At 45.8% G+C, this 23504-nt stretch overlaps 1 protein-coding gene across 1 annotated transcript in view; it reads right to left on the bottom strand.

The window, feature by feature from the left end:
• Window positions 1–23504, bottom strand: part of LOC103925543 (rho GTPase-activating protein 20-like) — a 33093-nt gene that overhangs the window by 2327 nt on the left and 7262 nt on the right. The window contains exons 2-14 of the mRNA XM_009334272.1: window positions 16148–16230; window positions 11351–11521; window positions 10604–10753; window positions 8970–9011; window positions 8129–8213; window positions 7144–7221; window positions 6240–6306; window positions 4654–4842; window positions 4010–4185; window positions 3330–3491; window positions 2027–2136; window positions 899–1088; window positions 141–258 (exon numbers count right to left, since the gene is read on the bottom strand). Of these exons, the coding sequence (XP_009332547.1) occupies window positions 141–258; window positions 899–1088; window positions 2027–2136; window positions 3330–3491; window positions 4010–4185; window positions 4654–4842; window positions 6240–6306; window positions 7144–7221; window positions 8129–8213; window positions 8970–9011; window positions 10604–10753; window positions 11351–11521; window positions 16148–16227 (1618 nt within the window). The 5' untranslated portion in view covers window positions 16228–16230. The remainder of the gene's footprint in view (window positions 1–140; window positions 259–898; window positions 1089–2026; window positions 2137–3329; window positions 3492–4009; window positions 4186–4653; window positions 4843–6239; window positions 6307–7143; window positions 7222–8128; window positions 8214–8969; window positions 9012–10603; window positions 10754–11350; window positions 11522–16147; window positions 16231–23504) is intronic.

Here is a 23504-nt window from a genome sequence, read left to right as displayed (position 1 = left end):
CAAAGGGAAAACCAAAACCAACTGTTTTTCAGTGTTTTTCCTTGGAAGAGACATGAAGGGAAAGCAAACTCTTTTGCATGAGCAGTTTACCTATTAAAAGACCTTAAACATTTCTGGAAGATACAGTACCACCAACTTACCCAGAGATTCCTCTGAGTTTTTGGACTTCTTTTTGTCTGGTCTTTGAAACAAGGAAGCAATGTCACCTCCAAAAATCTCTCCCGAGTTTTCAATCAGGAACTGGACTAACAAGGCCACCTGGCAAAGACATGAATTTACAGAGTCAGTTTCATGAAAATATAGCCAGCTGTATAAAGCAAGTCAAATCAGTCCCAGAATGTTCCTTTTCCTTTGACAAAGATGTAATTTCCTACAGAACCTTTTGCTCAAGAAGCTGTTAAGAACATGGCAATGCATCTGTATGAACTACACCTGAGGCAAGAATATGAGCTACATGAACTGGTACAGTGAGCCAGGTACAGCATGTTCTACAATTTTCCTTACCATTGATAACACCTCATAAGCTACAAGCAAGCATTCCTCCCCTCTGATGCACTGTCACGTTCATTGCTTACTTTGTCTCTGCAAGATGACTTTAGACCCAGCTGAAGTGGCAATCTCTAACTTCAGCTGCTCCATCTTTCTTGTGCTTGCTTGACCATATAGGAAGTTCATCTGGTAAAGCAACCACAGTTTCCCTTTCCACCCTGGATAAACTGAGTGGCTAAATTCCCCTAACAGCATGGGCACAGCTGCGTAGGGGAAAGGACAAAGCCCAGATGCCACTCAGCCAGCACTGTCACTGATCCTGTGCCTTCCTTTAGTCTACAAAACACAGCGCCCATAAAAAGCAGTAAAAGGGGAAGACAAGCATAAGGCCAAACCCATGAAAGATTACCTTCTTCGTAGACCTGCTCTCCTCTTCAGGCCCAGTGGGACTTGGTAGCCACAGCATATTGGGTGCTATGCAAAGTGCCAGATTAAAGGCATTCATCTGATTCACGCCGGAATTCTGCTCGATATGATGGAGGACTCCAAAGAGGTGTCTGAGTAAGATGAGGTTGGCCTCTGGAAGCTGGTTGACTAGACTATTCAGGGAGTGGGAACAAAGGAAAACAGTGCTGTTCACAAAAATCTGCTCTTCAAGAATCAGAAGTTGCTTCCCAAAGCTTTTGCCCCCTTCTGCCCTTTTGCAACATTTGAGACATTCACACCTGATAATAAAGTAAGACTGTGTCACTCCCCTCCACCAACTTATGTGAGAGCCACAACTTTACATCCATATTGCCTACCCGCTCTGGTCACAGAGCTGGAGGGACCAAGGGACTTATGTCCAGAACATGTGGGTAGAAGTCCATAATGCCTTAACAAAACAAGGATCGCCCAAAGGAGATGCATACAGCTCCAGGCCAGCAGCACATGAGACAATGCCATTGCCTGTGTCCCATGCTGTAGAGACAATGGAGGAAGGAGGCCCGAGCCAAATGGCAAGGTTCAAAAACTGAGCTGAGCCATTGACAAGAAGAGGTTTGATATACTGCATATCCCATAGAGTGCTGATAGACAATTCTTGCTCAGGGAAGCAGTTTCAAGGTAGTAAAGCCATTTTCAAGGTCCCAGTCACCATCTTTGCAGGGCTATTTCTTCTAACTGCCAATATGATGATCAGTTTCATTTTGTGCACATAAGAAAAAAGTTACCATTGCTAAGGATCTAATTCCACTAACATTGGATGTACTTCTGGTGGCTGAATTATTGTGCTCATTCAATTTGCTGGTTCTGGCAATTTGAACTAGTCATCAGAAAAGAATTTTCTAATGACATTTTTTGGGGTCAGAAATGTTAACAACGTTCATAAAAGACCACTGAAAAGAAAATTTTCTGACCAGTGACAATGGCAATCAGCAATAGCTCTACAGTGGCCTGGAGCATTGCCAGGAGTCTCCCAGAAGATGAAGTCTATGCTTAGGGCCATATGCTCCCCCTTCTCCCACCAAAAGAAGCTTTTACAAAGGCTTTTACGAACCTTTTGATAGCTTCAATCTTATGTGCCCGATTTTCTGTGTCCACAGCTTCCATCCACAGTCTGTGCATGTCTGAGGATAGAACACTGTCAGGTATATTTCGGAGAAAATCCTGAATTAAATATATATATGCAGAGCAGTCTGGTCAGTTTTGAATTCCTTGTTTTGGTTTCACGATGCATATAGTCATTGTTTATTCATATTAAGCACAAGATAAAACAAGATACGACACAAATACATTTCTCCTCCCCTCCCCACTTCCACCAAGCTGTCCTCCTCAGGGCTCTCCATTGCAGCACTGCAGAACTGTGTTGCAGCTGCTGGTGACCGAGGGTAAACAGTCAGCCCTCATGCCCTGCCCCTTCTCCAGAACAGGACTGATCTCTATTGCAGCAGGCAAAGGACTCACACCTAAGGCTGTGCATAATTCTGTTTGAAACATTTCTCAGCTATGAAGATTGCTGTTTTATTCTCAGGGGACTATTTAACAACTTATATGTCTTGCGTTGGAAAATGCCTGAATATCCTCCCAGCTGACAGCTTCTTGTATTAGGCCAACAAGAGCAAGAGACAGGGATGTTTTTTGATACTTTAGATGCCTGAATTGTTCTGACGAGATTTAATTGCCAATGCAAAAGATAGACAGGCTTTTTCTTACTAAAATTTGGGTCTTATTGCAAGCTTCATCCCTCACCCACCACAACCCCTCTGCTTGGATTTGGCAGCTGTTTTCCCTCTTGCTTACTGGCTGATTAGAGGGTGAAGGCTTAGGGTCTAGATAGTACAGGTCAGCTCCTTTGAGCATGGCGTCTCTGTTTGGGGGGGATGCAGAGCAGTTGCACTTAAATGGCACGAGTCCTCCCATATCTCCCTGCAGTCTCTTCTGTGTGTCCAGAAAGGACAAAAAGCATCTGTGCGGCGGTCACCAAAGGGCTTCATGCCTATGTCAGTGCAGCATCTGAATTGCTGAGTTCAGATCCTAGCATATTATTTGGCACTGTATAGGTACCACGGTTATCTTGGAGGTACACATTACTATATCGCCTGCTGGAGGCTGTTTTGTACAGGGAGGTGCAAAATGAAACACTGGCCTGAGGGCCACTGCACATATCTGCATGTGAAAACAACCACCAGGCAGATACCTTTGTGCACATAGATGGACCAAGCCATCAGGTGAGAACGTGTCTTGCTGGAAAATGCTTTGTGTTCCCCGCAAATCTTTCCTACCCATAAAGACTCATGTTGCTTCCTTAAAGAAGGAAGGTATGATTAGCTCAGACAGCTGAGTTACTTGGCCAAACACACCGTGATGACAGCTGTAGCCACAAAGACTGACTCTCCATCCATCTGGACATCATCTCCAGAGTTCAGCTTCTCTTTCAGCTCCTTGCAAGTCTTGGCATTGGCAGAACGTCTGAAAATGCCCCTAGTAGAGGGACCTTCATGGTACAGCAGGAGCAGCATATCCTAAAAGAAAGCCCAGTTGTACTTAAGAGCCTAACACTTTACCCTGTTGTTTGTGTATATTATACCTCACATACTATAACATAATTAGCATAAGACCTAGTCAGTACCAGGAAGAGGACAGACATACAAGAGATTTACCATGATTTAACCAGGGACAAGAGCCTGTCAGCTCAGTTGCAGGTACAGTTATCCTGTGGCAAGTGTGAGTCCAGTGGACTTTTGTAGTGAATGAGGTCTAGGCTATGTAGCATGGCGTAGTCCACTGACATTGCCCCTTGTCAGCTTGTGATGACGTGGTTGGAGACTACCATTGAAACAGGATGGACATCTGTGCATCAAGTGATATGGATTACACAGGAGAGGGATGCTTTCACTCTTGTTACTGGGCTAGATCTGAATCACAGGCAAATGCTGGTCGTCTTCCCCATCCAATCCTCATAAATACCACAAGTGACTTCAAATTCTGGGCTAAATACATCAAGTTTATGTCAGGACAAACAGTCCAGGCTGCTCCTTACCATGATTGGCTTGGGAAGGATCCCGTCAGGACAGACAGAGGATAGAGACAGGCCGAAGAGCTTCCGTGAGGTGGTAGGAGACTGCGAAGGAGGGCTGCCCGTGGGGGTGCTGGTGCTGCGGCGCAGGGCCCAGTCAATCAAGGACTTCTTCCTCTTGGTGTGTTTCTGCAGTGACTCTGAAAGAAAACACAGACCTTTGTTATACACCTGTCTGTCCTTCCTACTGGCCAGCGAGTGATCTACAGCGGAGGCAGAGTTCCCAGCAAAGCAAGGACTTTCTACCATTGTGTATTTAATAACTACACTCTTAATGGGGATGGTCAGATAATATACAGCAGTGAAGCCACTTGTTCATCTCTCAATCATGAGTAAAACTTTTACTCAATCACTGTTCTTCAGGGAACCTTGCTGTCTGTGCAGTATAACAATGGCTTGCAATTGAAAGCTAATCAAGGACTGAAAGCTAATTCTGAACGTTTGCACAGACAGATTTAGCCCCTCTGCAATCTCTTCCTCTTTGCATACACTCAGGTATGAGGGAGACTCTGGAATACCTACCATGTACAATGCTAGGAAGAGTTTGGCAATGCTGTGGAAAGCAGCAAAGTCTCTGCCTGGTCATAACACATTCCTGCAGTCCCTACCTCTCCTCAGCTGCACTGGAGCTTGGAGCCTGGGTTTCAGGACAAACTGACACTGTTTTTCCTTTGGGAGCTGATCAAGGAAGGAAGTCTCTGTCCCATCAGCCAGGAGGGTGTCATTGTTGGTTCCATGTTGCTGGTCAGCAGAGTCCCGGAGACAGTTCAATGCGATGCTGAAAGGATGCTCATGCCCTGTTGAGCAAAGAGGTGTGTAAAGAGCAAGCAAAGATGCAGAGCTATGTGAAAACAGCTCCAAATCTGGGCAGGAGGAAGCACCCACATCCAATGGCTCCCACTGCAGCTGGGCCTCTAAGCAACGTTGCTCAAAACCTCCACTTGTGGACTAAAGAGGCCAGGGCACATCTATGCATATATGATCATCGCTTTACAAATAAGTTCATCCAGTTAAACCTGGCCAGCCACTCTTCATTAGCAGCTCTCCAGAACATTATGCAACAAAGCACTATTAACTGGGTTTAAGCCCTTATTAATAGGCTTATGGGCCCCACTGTACTAACAAAATACTGTAAGCATTGCTCTGTGCAGGAGTTAGCTTACTATGACAGTCTAGTATGTATTGGATGGATACAAAAAGTAAGCATGTGCCATGACGACTTGGAAAACACCAATAAACACCCACAGTGTTTAAACATGTGCAGTCTAATGAGCCCCAGAATGATAGTCTTACTACAACAACATGGTCTTTGGAGCAAGATCGCTTTAATAAACTAACATGCATAAACTTCCTTGGAGAGCCTGGGGATGTATTTATTGGGTTATCACTGAAAACACAATTAAGAGTTAATGCGGAGATTACTCGTTCAGCATAACTAAGCAGTATGCTATAGGGCAAAACAGTCTGAGCAGCGGCTGCACCATTGATACATCTGTCAGAGAAGCAAGCAGCAGTTTAAATGCATCTAATTTGGTTTAGATGCTGGGTAAATCAGTGTATTTCCTTGCTTCCTCTCTGGCTAGATCTAAATGGTGGGCTCCTTAGTGCAAGTACATGCTGTCTGTCAGGACTGTCAGTGCTACCTCACTCCGACCTAGCAGTAAGGCCATGAGGGCTGAGTTGGCCCCAGACCACATGCACTGCCTGTGAGGACAGGAAGCCTGCAAAGCTGAGCAGGAGAGGGTGACCAGCCTCCAAGCATGAAGCCCTGCAAGCTCATACCAGCAGCCACAGGGATGGGACTGGGCTTTGAGGCATGTCCTACCCTTCCATCACATCTGCTGCATAGAAAGAACTTCTTAGGCCAGCCTGAAAATATCCTGTTTATTTGGAGCATCTGCTGAAGTGTCGTGGGCTCCCATCCAGAAATGCACAGATTTGCTTGGAAAAGTAAGTGTGAAGATCTTCAAAGATGTGACCATGTGTTGATTAAACGTGGATCCTGAGACCATAAAAGCCAGGTGACATCTCACATCAGCTTGATGTCACATCTCACATCAGCAACAGTCCCCCTACAATTGCTTTTTTAAGTGAAGAGTGCAATGTTTGAGATGTTCCTCTGCCATACACACCAGCATCATTTATCACTTGTTCCTGTGGTGCTAGAATTGAGGGAAAATGGGAGAGCTCTTACCAATGAGAGGGTAAGCAGGGTCATCTTTTCCTGAGATCACCCAGAGGTGGTGTTCACTTGTCCTGCCCTGGTGGTTGAGGAACAGAGAAGAGAAAAATATTAGGTGAAGGGGGCCAGGCTAAGGGTCCACAAGGCTGCACTCCACTCAGAAAGCAACAGACAGAGATAACGGCTGAACAGGCCAAGGAGCCGGACGTGCACGGCTATCTCCAGGACAGCCGCACGGCTGGGAGGGATGGTGCTCTGTATCAGTCTGTCTGATACAGAGTGGAAGGGGAAAGGTTCAGGAGAAGAAAAGATTGAGAGCCAGCAGGATGTAAACCCACATGATGGTTTCCCAGCCTATTTTAGCAATATGTTCCACAACCTTCCTTGGTATTAAACTACTGGAACACTGTCAAAGCTACCTGTTAAACACTGTAATGGGAAAGGCTGGACCACTGCAATGGGCAAGGCTCATCTGATAACATCACTGATTTGTTCAGTATTTCATGGCTATATTAATAATCCTTTGACAAGCTTGGCTCAATCCTAATGCTGGATTGCAAGCATTGAAGTCCTCTGAAATCCAAAGGCCTTTATTATACAAGGTTTGAATTTAATGTAGGCATGTAAGCATGTCTATGTTTCTAATACTTGGCACCCACACAAATAGATTGCTTCATCTTGTAGACCAGAGAGTATTAATGCCTTACTGGTTAGCTACAGCAAATCTAGTCTTCTCCACATCTGCAGTGCCCTGTAAACCAGACGTTGCCAGTTTCCTTAGCTAAGATCTTGCAGGCTATGCAACTGCCACTGTCGTGGTTTAACCTCAGTCAGCAACTAAACACCACGCAGCCGCTGGCTCACTCCCCCCCACCCGGTTAACTCTATCCCTGCTGAAACCAGGACAGCCACTTACAGGAAGTCCAAGCTGTAGAAGGGTCTTCTTCATCACACTCTCTGCTGTTTCCACATTGGACACATTGACTGCAGTAGTCTGGAAAGGAAAACCGAGAAAATACAGGCAGCTAATAAGAAGGCATGAAGTTTGGTTGCAGTTTCTTGTAGCTTTAAAATATGGGGAAAATGTCACTCATATGCCTATTGACTGTCTTTATTAAATGTTCATGGTTAGAAGAGTTGTACTAATTCGAACTACACTGGAATCATTGTTAAGGGTAACGGCTATACATTGTGAAAACTGTTCTCTGCTACTTCTTCTATCACAGGTTTATTATACCATCCAAAGATTTCGTCCAGTAAAAATCACAGGAACTGGGTGGTGTTCAGATGCTGTATTTGATCACATCAGTATTTGACTGATGGTAGTGCCACTGTCACTCCAAAGGGTGAGCATGCCACAATGCTAATAAACCATGAGTGTCTGGGGTTGTTCTCTGAGGAAAGAGTCCCCAGGACGTAAATGTGACCCACCAAGCTTGGCATGAAGCTTAGAAATGTATGCTATTAATATGAAGAGACTGGGACACATTCCAGTAAATTAATTCAGGAGAACACACCAGTGACTCTTTCATCATCAATATCCTCAACTTATTGCACTGAAAATAGGAATGACTGGGCACTCAACCACAAACCATCACCAGTTATGAAGTGAAGCAGAAGGAAAAGAGGAAAGAAGCCAGACGCCAAGAATAATCTTAAGAATTAACTGTTCTTTGGTGAGGGTGTGGCTACCTCCTGATTTCCCAAACCAAACTCTCTGAGTCAGCTTCCAGTGGGAAGGATGCAGCTGCCCAGATGCACACCCTCTAAAGCCTTTTCAGGTAGAACTTGAATTTTAAACAGGGATAGCAGCAGCAGCACCACAGCCCTGCCTTCCCGCCCCTATCCCACAGACCTCCATGTAGTGCTGGTCTGATGAGCAGGTTCTTAGCTTTACTTACAGAAGAACAGTTGTCAGCATCCAGCACAAAGATCTGAAGGGTTAGATTCTTCAGATACTCATTCTGCTTTACCTCATTGATATGCCTGAAAGTCAAAGAAAAGGGGAGGGAATATAATTTGCCAACCAAACTTGAGAATGACCCTAAGATTTGGATCCAAGAGGTCCAAGGGACCTGCTTCTTGGTACTATAATAAATACAGATTAATTACGACAATAACAATAACATGCAATATTCATAGTGTGGTCACATGCTGTTACTGGCTTCTTTATCTTTTTTTGAGGCCCCAGACTAGCAAAACCCCACATGGCAGTACTTTAGTGCAGATAGATGGGTCTAGCTTAACACCTTCCAGAATCCTTAGGATCATCACTGTTCTCCATGAATCAAGACACTTCTTCCCTTCTCTGTACCTATACAAACACTTCTGCCTGGATGTTAGTGGAAACAACATATAAAAACATAACATGAAAAAGAAACAACTGTAGCCTCTAGATGCCACGAAATACAAACTTTAGTTCGAATCAAAAACCATCTGAAGAATCAGGAACACTTGTGACATTTCCATAGTGATTAGCAAAGCCAACCTCCAGCTCCAAAGGAAAAACGGTGCTCCAACAATGTTATGTTCTAGTGGATTTCATCTTTTCTGCACTGTCAACACCAATTTTGCTTTCACCCAGGGACTTCTACGTTCAGGTTTCAAAGGTGGATTTTTCAAACAGTAGCTAAACACTTAATGTGCTGAAAATCAGAGGGCAATTTGACACCTAGCATGACAAACTTCTCTGAGGACTGTAGAGGAACCACCCAGGAGGAGGATGAATGGAGGGTCACTTACCACAGTAATGCTGACAGCCATCGTTCCTTCACGTCAGCTGAGCTGAAGATAAAAAGGGAGGCAGATCATCAAACAAGTGCTGAGAGGGTAACAGCCTTTGGAAACTCTACCCAGTTTCATTTATATATAGCTGTAAGTCAAAGTTCCTTCCTGCAAAGCCCTGGAACAAAAGCACAATCCTTTCCTGCTTCTGTCCTATTTTAACAAATAACAAAAATAATAATAACAAAAAAATACCAGCACCAAACTGGACTACATTTCCTGCCCAGGCTGGCAAGTGTTCAGACAAGGGACAAATATCTTTCTGTGATGTTGGAGTTAACTCATCTTGTGGGCCCTTATTATTTTTACAGTGACCTTTAATTGCTATTTTCTTTCTCCTATTATTTCCTTCCCAATGTCTGTTATTCCTAGAAGCTTCTGCTGCCAACACGGGTTACCCAGGTCTCAGTGACATGAGGGAAACGGAACTGCTGTTGAGTTTGGACTAAGACACAAATGGCAGCTTGTATGTCAGAGCATGAGTCCTAAGGCCAGGAATGCATCACACGGGAGAGACCATCCTGACCCTTGGAAATGATGAGACTGCATGTATGAAACCATGGTATGGTTCCCATTTCTTTTTCCACCAAGGCAGCTGCCCCACAGAAGGAAAAGCATCAGGCCAGATCAGCCCTTCCTAGCTGTGCCAACAGAACCCCTGAGGACAAAGCGACCCTAGAAGACTGCTGACCTCTCTGCTTTGCAAAAGGGAGTATGAAGCAGAGATGCCTGAGCCAGCAGTGACCTGAGCTCCCTGTGGATATACCAGCTCTAGATTCAATTTAGCCAGGCTAGACTGAGCTCCAGGTAATAAAAAGCTCACCTGCTTTTTGGTGAGCCTTATTAGCTCAGGCACAACATTGGGACAGCCTTTGAGATGGCATTTGGACATGAATAGGCTACTCTCTAGCCTGCTCCATGTTCCCCTGCATTTCTATTTTTGGGGTTAGCAAGGGCTAAGCAAGCTCTGGACCGTGCTGTTTGTGCAGACCCATCTTGGAGAACCTTTCCATCTTTATAGGCTGTTGATGTAGGCTTGGGACATCCTGGCAGACAACGGCAGGAGGAAGGTTTGCCCAGGAGCTGCCCATGCCACACTAGGAGTGGATAAAAGATTTAATCCTGGCACAAGGCCATCTGGCATTTTTCATTGACATAACTAACCTGTCCTTCATAATGAAAAATTCTCAAACTAGGGCTAATCTCCTACAGAAACGGCTGCTGGCAGGTGCTGAAACAACCTGCTTGTAAGTTATATGATGGCACAAGCTGGTTTGCTATGGCAGATTTGGTTGTGATGTTCCAGTACGCTCTGCAGCAGGGTTAGCCCTTGCTATAACAACACTTGAAAGGGATGGTCCTCTAAAAAGCTCTCAGGGACCAACCTGCAGATTATGTTTCTAAGATGTCTGTCTCCCAACATCTAAGTTTTGACCACACTGGCTAATGTGAGTTGAAGTCCTCTACTCAGTGGGGAGAAGGGCTGTAGTAGAGTTGAGGGCCCTATAGCCTCAGTCATTGTTTCGCTTGACACATGGGAGACTTGGGCAGCTGCCAGGCTGCAGAGGGAGGTCTGGTGTCTGATGGGATACCTGAAGGTGACAACATAGTTGGTGGTAGGCCAGCCGATGACAAACGAATTCTCGGGACCCATCTTTTTCTCTGTCACTTCGCTGAGACAGGTGCCGGTCCACACTTCACTCAGATGCACCTGCTTTTTCAGCTTCAAGCTGGAGGAGGATCTGCAATTCAAATTATGGATTTCTTAGGCCTGATCCTAACATCTAGACCTCCAGAGTCTGGTCATGCCACGTTCCAGTCATGCAGATGCAGTGATAGCAACAAGCCCCCCAAAACTAAATGTCTGGGCATGTGGAGGCACTACAAGAAAGTTCTGCAAGTGGATTTTGGGGTTGGTGGCGGCAGCGGGGCAGCTGTGGCTTAGGGCAATGTGATTCACTAGAACCATGTGCAGGTAGATGGTGACTTAGGCTAATTACCGTCTATGCTAGTAACTGAAGTCACCTAAGCTCTTAATTTATGTGTGGCAGAAGTAGCCAGACCAGGAGTCAGTTTTCTGTCCTTACTGCCTCTTGCCCTCATGCCATTCCTTCAAGAAGCCACATAAGGGAAAGGGCAAAACCAATTAGACAACCTTTTCCTTCAGGAAAATGGAGTGAAACATTAATACCAAGAATTTCTGGAGGTGGAAGGGGGAGATGCCACATTTTAGATCCACATTTGTAAAGAAGAGTTGTTTTGATGCCTGCTCCACAAATAGCTCAGAGCCTAGCTTCAACAGCACATACCGGGGAGGAGTGAGTGTGAATTCCTCTTACTTGGACTTGGCGATGACCAGCACATCACTGAACAAGATCAAATGTCTTTCCTGGGTCTGCAGGCCCACGGTTAGCTGCACTCGCTCATCGAGGACGAAAGTGGAGCCTGGGCTGCTGAACACCGCGCTTGGCAGCCCATTGTCTGAATGGGAAGAGGAAAGGGTTGTTTCCCTGGAGGACGAAGAAAAATCATAAGACTTTGTCAGCAGCTTTTCTCACAAGGGTTCATGACTGGACACAGGTGACTCTTTTGGAACAGCCAGATAGCCCCACGCTTCTCCCAGCACTGCCCCTATTGCTCTCAATTATGAACTGCATTTGCCTGCCTCTGCCCAATTAATTTTACCAGCCTCAGACAGATGGAAAACTGCCTAAATGCCTACACCAAATCTGAGGAGGTTGAGCTGCTGAAATATTCATTTTTGAGACATTTCTCACTCAGGTAAAACACTCATTTCCTGCACATGCCTGTGAGCTATGACTTGAAAAGAACATGGAAACCCCATGGCAGTCCCTGGCTCATGGCACTACTCAGCCTGGCATGGGGAGAAACTGCCACTTCTGCCCATGTTTTCCATCTGTACCGAACTGCTTGTCAATGCAAGGGCTGCAACACCAAAAAAAAATGAACTGCATGTAGTCATCTAATTCCAGACATCTGATTCTGGTTTGCCTGGCTGCAATCCAGCATCTTGTTTCTACTGAGATTGATATACGTGCTGACCATTTCCAAAAAACCCTGATGGTCTTTGCATGTTGACTGCAGTCAACAAGTCATCGTGGGGACTGAACCAGAGCCTTTCTCTGTGCTCTCCCCAGCTGGAAGAGCTCCACCAAGCGCTCATCTCCCCACTTGTCTCTCAGCACCCTCCCAGAGCACCTTCTCAGCACTGCTCCTGGCTCTCGTCAGCAGTGCTGGCAGTACAACAGGTCCCACAGTCATTTCATGGGCCTACCCTTGCTCTACTGGTGGGGTTGTGCTGAATGAACAAGCAATAGTTCTTTGCTGAGCCTTGTTCAGAGACTGTGTTCGTGTGCCCGATTCTGACTGAATTAGCTAACCTCTGAAACATGGCCTCAGATTTATGTAGCTAGAAAAACAACAGAAATCCTCCTGTCTCTACACATAGACAAAAATGTGTATCTTGCCTGCAGGCAAGGATGCATGTGGAAGACATACTTACCTTCCCTCCACCCCTCAGCAATACTACTCTAGTCTGAGGGCAGTCTCTACACAAACAAATGAAAAAACACATGAACTTTAAAGATAGTATTTTTGACATTGTTAGTCTAACTCAATTTCCACTGGCCTCATAACTGGGCCCCTTTGATTTCATGGGAGTGAGGTTAAAGCTAGCCATTAGCTGCTTTTTTAAAATCATCCCCCAGTCACAGGAGCACCCGCACTCCTGTAAGCAGAAATTCCCTCTTCCATCCTCACCACTCTACAGCCACCAAGAAGTGAATTCTTGGCTTATGCATCTGTTGCCTCTACAAGTGAGAAGCTAAACCACCTTTACACTTGATATTTAAAGCTTTCATGTGCGTCAATTGAGCAGTGGGAGCTACACCATCACACAAGCTCAGCAGTGGATTTCCTAAAGCTGGAGGAGTTACACAGCTTTGTAAACACAACAGCAGGATAGCAAAAAAATCTCACCAATACTCTGGTGGCCTAAGCAAAGATGGCATTGTACCAGCTCCCTCCATAGCAATCCATCATGAGAAATGTTTAAAGCTTCACTCCCTCACGAGGCTATTCTCCAGCCAAATAAAGTCAAGAATTTGTTTCTCTTCTTTACTTTTTTTAGTGCAATTTAGAAGTGGGGGGGGGGGAATGACAAAGAAGCCACATAACTCGGTCAAAAGACAACCAAATGAAAATCAGTCCTGCCCTTTATTTTAAATGATCCTACAAGACTGACCCCACACACTTGTTTCGGAAAAGCAAGATGTACTATGCATCAGTTACCTATGGTGTGATATAAAAGGGATATTCTTCAGGAGGGCTGGTCCAGATCAAAATGTCAATCAGTTCAGCTTTATCATCTCTTTCTTACAAAGAAAAAAAAAATCAAACTAAACAAATCACTCAGGAAATGTTATTTATAAGATTGCTATCAGAGCAAGGCAGAAAGGAGCGTGGCATCCCCTTATCTCTGTCTAGTAGTTATACGGTGCTGCAGGAGGAAGAGGGGATGATGTTGAAGAGTGCTCAGCTCCCACTAAAGAACCAAGGAGCTCGGCTCATGGCTAGCACTTGGTATTTCAGCAAAAAATTTGCACATCTGTCATGTTTGTACCTAACTCTATCTGCTGACACTCCTGGTGCTTTATACCTGCAGGAGCAAAGCAGGTCAGCAAAGCACTGGATGGCTCTGGAGTCGCAGGCAAGAGGGAGCTATTCACGTCAGGGTCACCACTTTTAACCAATCCACCAAGCTGGTATTAAGGGAAAGCTGCTGTCATCTGACAGGAATGTGACTGTCCTGGAGGATGGCCAGATCCAGTGGCTCTCCCACCAAATGGCCTGAGCTGATGCCACCCTACACAGCGCTGGCAGGGCATGGACAGACTTCCCAGCGCTCCCTCCATCCCCAGTCGCAGCTCCCAGCCCTGTCACACGCCCAGATCAGTCTGCATCTGAAACACGGCCAAATTGCAGGGCCAGCCCTCCTGCCGGTGGTCCAGCAGATGGAGCAAGGGCCAGAGAGGTCCCCGGTGGCGAGTCCCCAGGGGGTGGCTGAGCAGGGACGTCCTGGGGTGGAACACCAGGATGCTCCTCCGGGACGATGCCACTGCAGTCCCAGTATGCGAGGCGGTGAATACCACACCAGCCTGCGTCCTGCATCCTGCTGCACCTTCCTGGTGCACCTTGTCCCTCCTCTGCCTGCCCCTGCCTGCTCCCATGACAGGACCTGTGGTCAGTGCAGCGCTGCTGCCTGGACTTCCCCTGCCTGCAACAGCTCTGTCCAGACCTGATCAGCTGGGGACAGCTTACGGCCTCCTTCCCGTTAATTAAACTAAACCACAGCCCTTCACGGCAGTCAGAGCTGAGAGGATGGGGACAACTGTGCTCTCGCGCAAACTGGTGGGCCTTTGCAGAACATGGGCAGGCCCACACAGGGCCTCTCTGCACCCCAGTCCTCTGACACCTCCCAGTTGTGCTCCTCACCCCCAGCCACTGCTGGGAGAGGAGTCCCCACGTACTGGTCTGCACTGGGCAGCTTCCCTCCCACAGCTGCTTCTGTCTGTCCTTTCTGTGGCATCAGCTCTTTCTTTTCTTAGGGCATCTCTGTTTCTGCTTCTCATACCACTCCCTGTGACGGGTGAGAGGGCAGACTAAGCAGCAACAAATCCATCAGCCAAACACTCATTGACTGTTCAGCCGGAACCACACAAGGAAGCTTGTCTCACTTGCAGCCCAGCAAGAGGGGGAAGGATAGAGCTTTTTCTGCTGTTTGCAAGCATAGGGGAGATATATTTACATATATATATTTAAAAAAACACACACACACACACGTATATATGTATACATATGTACACACATAAATACATATATTTAAGGAAAATCTCTTATTCCTTCAGGAGGAATGGCCTCCCAGCATCAAGACAGAGAGAGAGAGAGAGAGAGAGAGAGAGAGAGTGATGATGAGCGACCTGGTCACTGCATCTCAGGAAAAGAGTCCCCTGGACTTTGTCTGTGAGCTGGGGCTCATTGCTCCCACCTGGCAGGAGCACACTGGCCTCCCTGCACTGGCTACGCTACCAGGCAAAAGGGAGACAGTGTGGGCTTCCAGCTGAAAGCAAATTTTGGGAAAAAACTCCAGGCTGACAACTCAGGAAAGTAGGTCTTCTCCTTACCCGGAGACTGAGTGTGAGAGCACAGGGTCACAATATGCCACATGCAAGCTCTGAACAGGCCCATACCTTCAAGTCTGCTAAGTCAATTGGCAGACGGGCATCAGGGCACATGAGAGAAAAGCCAGGAGAGCTGTCAGGAAGAGATGGAAGCTCTGCTACTCAGTCCAGCTTGGACTGTATAGAGCATTTCATGCCCTGATGGCAGGGAATGGCTCTGCAAGGGATGGAGGAAGGTTGCTCTACCAGCCAGTCCCAGCTCCGCTCTCTGGACCTCGCTGGTGAGGTCTGCACTGCCAGCACTGTCAATATCCCTCCGAGCTGAATGACACAAGTGTCAGAGCTTGTTTATCCCAGCCAGGTCAACAGGGAAACCACACTACAGAAACTTACATGCTGTTTCTCGTACCTGATTTTACTTGGGTGTCTCTGCACTGTGCAATATTGTCCGGGTGTATTTATATTTGGATATAACAGGCATCAAATATCTAGACCTAGTATCATCTGCATTGAAAATAACCAGTTAGCCTTGCATGGTGGGTTGACCTGAGCTGGCTGCTAGACCCGCACCAGCCGCTCTCTCACTCCCTCCCAACAGGACAGGGGGAGAAAATAAGATGGGGAAAAAAGAGGAATTCATGCACTATTTCCCATCAGCAGGCAGATGTCCAGCCTCTGCCTGGGAAGCAGGGCCTCAGCACACGTAGAGGTTACTTAGGAAGACAAATGCCATAATGTGAATTTCCCCCCCATCCTCCTCCTTTCCCTCAGCTTTTATTGCTGACCATGATGCCATTCCAGTAAAAAAGAAACTCTTCCATATCTATCCACAAACAAATTGCCCTTGACACCATTAAATGAATTTGAAAACCAGCTCAATTTCAGCCTGTATAACCAGAAAGGTGGAAAAAGGAGTCGGAAAGGTATTTCCTCTACCTGGAATGGTACTTTGACTTGCTGAGAGCTTTAGTAATGGCAGAAGGGGTAGATCGTCTTCTCTGGACTATGGGCTTCATCTTCTGCAAGATAAAAAGACATTCCAGTTAGCCTGGCCACCTTGGAAGCAGATCTGCTCATTGCACTCCACAAGTTCTCTTTTTATCTAGTTAACACTCATGAAATCTCAGCACTGAGAGCCATGATCTGTGCTTTCAGACACCTCCCTCACCTTCCTTATTATTAAAACACTTGTCAACTCTTACATTCATGTGGGACACTTAAAACTTTCCTAACTTGAAATGCTTCCAGTTTTCACAGCCAAAATTCAAAGTAATGACACGAAATTAAGCAGAGAAAAAAACCACAGGCTGAAGGTCAGGAAAAACTTCCTACCACTCATGCCATAGAATAATTTGTTAAGGAAAAGTAGAGAAATCCAATTTAAAACTGAACTGGACAAAGCTATGAACAGCATATAATACTGTAGGGAGCCATATTTTATGGGCTGAAGGAATGGATAAGGTCACTTAGTAGATTTTTCTCTATTTTCATTTTCCATGATCTACAGATTCAGCAAATAGACTGTTATTAGGCCCCCCTACAGGTAGTGTAACCTCAAGACACTTGTATCTTTTTTAACAGCCACCAAGTCTTGTATAACACAGAAATGAGGTGACTGTAATGGCGAGACTTGTGAGTTAGACATGATAACCATCCAAGCCAACACATACACATGAAGGTCACAGGTCTCCTTTTATTTGCTAAATGAACTTTGTGCTGGAGAATAATGACAGATTTTAGCCTGGGAGAGAAATCCTTACATCAATGGCTCTTGCTTAGTAAGTATGGGAAAATCTGTCCCATGGCTCATTTCAGCATTTGCCTGTATTAGAGCTTTAAGTACCAGGAATTTTAGAGTATGCTGAGAATTATTGATCTTTTGACTTCTGAATGTATCAAAATATGGAATATCCTAAGAATAAAAGAAACCAGGATTGCTGCCTGAGGAGAGGTCCTACGGAGAAAGCATGTTCCTTTTATTAACTGTATACTTTTCAAACTCTGTGCTGAATGCAGAAATATTTGTTGCATGTGAGCTCATTAGTCCCATCTCTGAGTACACAACACTATTACAACTCAGTACCTTATAACCACATTAACATGACATTCTTACGATGTTAGAGGAAGGTATTATCCTCATTTCACTGATGGAAAGGCCAAGAACAAAGTGATTGCAGTGAATTTGGGTGCCTGGTGTTCAACACATTGGACCTGATTTTTCTGAGCAGACAGAAAGGTTGGCTGAGGGGGTTGGGTTGAAGCACTGTTCCTGCTCACTCTCACTGGAGCTATAGGGGCTCAGCATGGCTATAAGTCTGTCTCCAGGGATTTATGTGAGGAATCCCAAAAATTAAGAACAGGGCATTAGTGACCACTTCAAAAGTTGGTGGAAGTGATTTACCACACTTCAGAATGGAAATCTATGGCAGAGGCCGGCGTGGAGTCCAGCTGCCAGGGAAGGTGCGCTCCTCCTCATGTCCCATTTTGTTTACAATACACCTTTTGACTTCTGCAACAAAAGACTAGGGAATTCTACAGGCAAGAGCTTTCTACAACACAGACTCCCGATTCATTGCCTGATCAGGTCCACCAGAGCCCTCCAAAGCACAGACAACCTCGTGAAAAAGAGTGTATGATCACGTGACAAAGTTGGAGTGGGACTGCAAGTGCAATTTAATAAAGCAATTTCCTAACGTATGAATACTCAGCTTTGCAACATCAGCAGTGCTCTCCAAGTAGATTCTTTGTGTATATGTATATATGTAGACAGTGACAGATGGATGGCAATTTCTCCCTCATTCCCTGATATGATCTTTGCCAAGCAAAGATCTGTCTTCGGAAGTTTCACAGAGAGAACTAAATAAAAATAACATCAGCTCAAAAATGTTTGTTTTAAAAAAAAGAGAGTCCCTACTGAAACGGAACATCTGGCTTTCAGCGGTACCTTAATAGGATAAAGTGTTCCTACAAAACATAGTACAGTAAAGCATCAGTCATGCAATATCTTAGGGTAGGAAGAAAGGATGGGTGTGGTTGCCTGGTGGAAAACCCCAGCAGGCTGTCAGCTGCAAAGGTCACTTGAATAAATACAGCAGGCACGCAGGGAGATCGGATGCATCTTTGTGCCAGGGGCATTGTAGTAACATCTTGAATAGCATTGTAATAAAACCTTGCACGTAATAGTAACTTCTGTGCTGAAGAACCCTATGGCACATAATAACCTTACTGTAGGTAAAACAATCATTTTTGGCCACCCCAAAACTAGTCTCCTCTGAAGTACAACATGGTAAGGAGTACCAATGACATACATGATGTGAGTGTAGTGTAGAAGGACATTTTACTCAGAATAAATTTCAAGGGAGATATCAGAAAGTCAAGTACTGGTGGATTTCCTCTCGTGACCATTAGAAATGGTTTCAGGTTGTATCTGAATGGTGGCAGCAATGCCTTCCAAGAAGCCTTGTCTTTGCCCACTCACTGCACTTCTCCAGAGGAGTCTGAGGACCTGTTCACTAGCACCACTTCCAGCAGGCACTGGACTACCCATGGAAATCTCACAAAGACAGAACTTTGGGTTTCCAGTGAAATGCTGTGACTAAAGACACAAGGTATTCCCCATGCTTGCTATCTCCAAATAAAATGCTGAGATCATCAGTTGCCCAGAGGTCCAGTTGCCTGATTCCAAACAGACTCTAGGCAAACCAGAAAATTGCTTTCCAAGCCCTCAGCCAAAGGCTCTTTGACCCTAGCCAGTCACGTATCCTTGGCAGGACATCATTGAGATGATGGCAACAAGATCACGAGTGGCATCTTACTGAGGGAATGGGACACAACTAATTGGTGTAATTTCATGGTTAACATACTTGATTTGCATATTTAATAGAGGAATAATAAATTGTTCTGCCTTTGGTTTCAGTAGCCATGCAAGGTAAAACAGTTACTCATGTCCTCCTTCCCTGCTTGGGAGAACCTAGCTGTGTACTCCATTTTAAACAATTCTGGTTTGCATGGGCTAGCCCATGTAAATGATGTTTCCTTAAGAGGCTGCTGGACAAGGACAGTCTCCCAACACCTTGAGTGTTCTTCCAGTGCCATGTAAAATGTACTCTGAATCCTGCATGTTTCTAAGGTCTACAGCTTTATGGTTTTCTTGCAAAAAACCCTCCCATCTCACTACACAGAAGAAACACCATAAGGCCTCTGTCTCCTGCCCAATGGCTGTGCTTGAGCAGAGCTGGCAGTGCTTGGAGCGGGTGGCTGGTGGTCCACAGTCTGGGGCTCGCCTGGGTGCCAGCAGCATCATGCAGCCTTTCCCCACGAGCACCGCTTTCGGATGAAGGGGGCACTTTGCTGTGCCTCTCCATGTTAGAGCCAAGGAGTGCTTTTGCTGCACTGTTCACATTAACCAGGCACTGGAATCAGAGAGCTGCCAAAGGGACACGGCATAATCTCTGTGCTGTTTTGATGCCATGGAAACAGATACTCATTTACCCAACATACTCTGAAAGTGCCTGAACACTTGCAACGCCCTGGACCATGTTTGTGCATTACTCATCTCAGAGCTGCCAATTTTAGCTGTGTATTTCTTGGCACTGGGGAGGTTGTGAGTCTAATGCCCCTCATTCCAAACCCATGTATGGCCTACGCTATCGGCTCAGCTGGCCAGCATGAGCGGGCTTTTTTTCCCCCCCACTGACCTCTGTGCTTGAATGTTATTCTTCAGATAGTTAAGGTGGGATGGAGCTGAAAAATGACACCTGCTCAGTACAGGGTGGATTTTCCTTCTGTCAATAGCTGGTCAAAGCTTGCAATGTCTGTGGCACTGGAATGCTGCTATTTGGTTTACTTTATATTCAGAAATGAAAACAAAATTTTTTTTAATAGTGCAATTTTTCTGCAAAACATAAATTGGAATATTTGTTTCAGAAACATTGATACACTGTGTCTTCAAAAACACCACGTGCTTTCTTTGACCCTAGCATCTGCTGCAAGTTGACAAGACTCGTGCACTCTGCTAGCAGCGGTGGGAAGCTGCCTGGTCAGACTCATTTCTGTCGGTCAGTGCAAAGCAGCAGGGAAACACGTCTGTCACTCTCAAGCTGCTGATGCTATGAAAGACTGTAGGTTATGATGGCGTGGACCAGAGACCCTGATGCTTCCAGACTAAATGTGGGAGGCAGACACAGCCAAGGAGCTGGCTGGCTTGGCCACCTGCAAGGTCAGGGCTGCCTGGATGCAGGACCACCTGCACAGTAAGATGTGACAGATCTACTGGACTTCAAATTTCTGGGTTAATCCATATGATAGGGCTGCTGCAAAGCTGCAGACCCTGGGGCTGGGTGGGTAAGCTGGCATGAGTTGAAGACATTTCCTATGGAAACTTGGCTGGCAGGAAGCTTTAAGATCCTGTGTGGCAGGAAGAGTTCCTTCAGAGCCCTCCCTTCATTTTACTGGAAGGCTCTTCCAAAGCAGTGTGTTTTGACAAAATGTTTGTTTTCAATTAATCTGCATTTTCCAGGGGAAAAAAATACACTACAAGAAGGCTCCTGGGTAGCTCTGCTTTGGCCATTAGGTATGTCATCACTGAAAGAGAGAGAAAAGCCAGTCTGAAAACAAGTCGCAGTGTAGAAATAGTAGGATGAAGCTCTGCAGAGCATCTGGCAAGAAATGGGGCTAGCTAGCACGTTTAAAACTAGCCTAGTACGTCCATACCATCCTGCAGTCTGTAGTGGAAACGTCCTTCATGAGGACTGAACACACAGCAAGGAAGATCAGTCAGTTAGCCTGTCTCCACGCCATACGCTCTCTGCTGAGGCAGGGATGATTGATAGCCATCCCCTCCCTTCTCTTTTGATGAGGGGAGAATTGTGCACTGATTTTATTAATGTTGTCCCTTGCTAGATAGAGATGGACATCATCTAAAAATTAAGACATGACTCCAGATCTGAGACATTCACCCATCAGTGTCTAATGTGTTGTGAAGGAAAAGTCCAGCTGCCCCAATGAGCTCGGAATTTAGCTTGAGCATTTCCCCTTCTGTTCCCTCCTATGTGGTTGTTTAACGAGCCCCTGCACCGACTCTGTTGCCATCACAAGCAGGATTTAAAGAGGTTTGAAGCAGCATTTTATTACAAACCATCATATGGAAATGTGATCAACTTCACGCTTCAGACCTGACACTGGACTGGCTTCCCTGTACCCAGGGGGGGTTAAGATCAAATATAGGGGAGGGCTTATTTAGGTCTACCCCTATTCTCAGCATACTAATGTTTCACCATGAGTTCTTTGCATGCTACTGAATGGAGCGACCCTATCAACATGTCATCAGTATGGCTGCAGGCACCCAGCTCACACTTCCAAGGGAAATTTGCTTCTCCCGATGCTCTTAGCTGGCACGTTCTGTTAGTTTTTTATGCAGAACGTTTGGCTGTCAGTGTCATTCTCCCCAAGTTAGACAAACAGTCCACTTTCTAGCTGTGAAGATGGTGAAAGGGTATCATATACCCTTTTAAAAAAACAAACAAACAAAAAATCCAAACTTATAAATGTGGACTCTGAGTCAATTCCATGCTGACATTCAGATCAGTTAGGGAGGCTTATGTTGCTAAAGGCACAGTCAGAGAGAGAGTAAAACATGGGTCACAATGTCTTTGATTATTTGGAGCATCACAGATTGTTCAGAGCCAATAACACCAATATTATTCTCATTCTTGGATGGATCTTGTGAAACACTCTCTTCCTACGAATACTCTCATCACAGTATCAGTATGCTGTGTCAGAGCAGATAGCTGATCACTGCTATTAATCAACTGAATCCACTAAAGGCACATTTTTCAGTGGTCTACTGGAACAGAGCAAAAGCTACCATATAAATGTAGCACATGGTTATTTAGGTCTGAGGCAACATTCAAAAAAATACTTAAGAATCCAGTTAAGAGTACAGAAACAATTAACTGATCGCTTGGGCTTGGATCCATCCATGTGAAAACAATCGCTGCTGCTCTTCCATCCAATAATGAGTTTATGTTAGCAGCAGCATTCCTACAGAAGTATCTTAATGAGATAATGTAAGGCGATTCTGCCTCCTGCTGTTACATCCCTTGTTTATGTGAGCGCAGGATGCTCTTACAAAGTGCCCGTGTAAGACTGCAATTGCATTTCTAGTTAGAAAACCCAAATAGAGAGAGACAGAGAAGGAGAAATTGTTCACTGCATAAAAGGAAATCAGGCATTAGGTTACATGAACTGAAAACAACTGGGCTTGCCCTTTTATGCTGATTTGCACTTAAAATGAGTTTTGGGGAAAAGTGCACTTGCACAGCTGCTGTCATCTTCTCCCCTTGTTCCCAGACTTCATCTGCCACTCAAGAAACTGTACAAACTTGAATGCGGCCCCATGACCAGGAGCAGTTTTAGCAGAGGCTCCAAAAGCTGCTGTCTTGCAGTCATTCCCCTTTGCCCCCGAATGGGGAAACCCATTGCAGGGCACTCAGTGTCACCTTACTGGGAGTCAGCCTCAGCCGTGTGTACCTGCCCTACATCTCATCCAGATGTGCTGTGCCACTCTCTGCCAGCCTGATCTTGGGTGATACTGGCTTGAAAAGCTATGCTCCTTTCTACATCATGCCACCAGCTTCTTGGAATGTGACTTGTTTTCTTCTCAGCCTTGATTCCCTGCCCAGCTTGCCACCCAGAATAAGATAAAAAACTCTCCAGTTCTCCTCCAAGTGTCCTTTAAAAGGTGAGTGTTTGGAGTTCTAGGACTGAGACAAAAGCCTGGGCTGTGACTTGGTTCCCGCACTGGTTTCCCCATCTTTGCCCAGTTCCCAGCCAGGGGGAGATGCTATATATAGCAAAGATCTGTTGTCATGACAGTGCTCATGATTAGGCAGTTAGCCAGCTTCCTTCCAGCTTGCTGCCAGGCAGACAGGCCAGCATGACCTGATGGGGAGAAGGGAGAAGGCTCCAAAATGGAGTGGGCCCTCTAAAAAACATGCTCTGTATGAACCAGCTCCCGAGAGAAGCAGCTGCTTCCTACAGGACCCCCAGCCCGAGATCTCCCCTGCCACCCAGCACCAAGGTAACCCCACCAACAGTCCCAGGGGAACCTGGCCTTGAGTGGTGGGCTGCAAACACCTCCCCGCTCTGACGCTCGCAGTGAGGAAGGTCCCAGGGGCATGCCTGGAGGGAAGGGGAGATGGGAGGACAGGGGGCTGTCACAAACCTTGCTAAGTACCCCCAGGACTGAGCAGAGACCAGCAAAGACAACCAGATCCTCAACTGGTGTAAATCA

The sequence above is a fragment of the Pygoscelis adeliae genome, unplaced genomic scaffold, assembly GCF_000699105.1.
Source record: "Pygoscelis adeliae isolate BGI_AS28 unplaced genomic scaffold, ASM69910v1 Scaffold191, whole genome shotgun sequence".
Lineage (NCBI taxonomy): Eukaryota > Metazoa > Chordata > Aves > Sphenisciformes > Spheniscidae > Pygoscelis > Pygoscelis adeliae.
The sequence above is the reverse complement of the archived record's forward strand: the minus strand, read 5'-3'. Positions and strand labels throughout refer to the sequence as shown.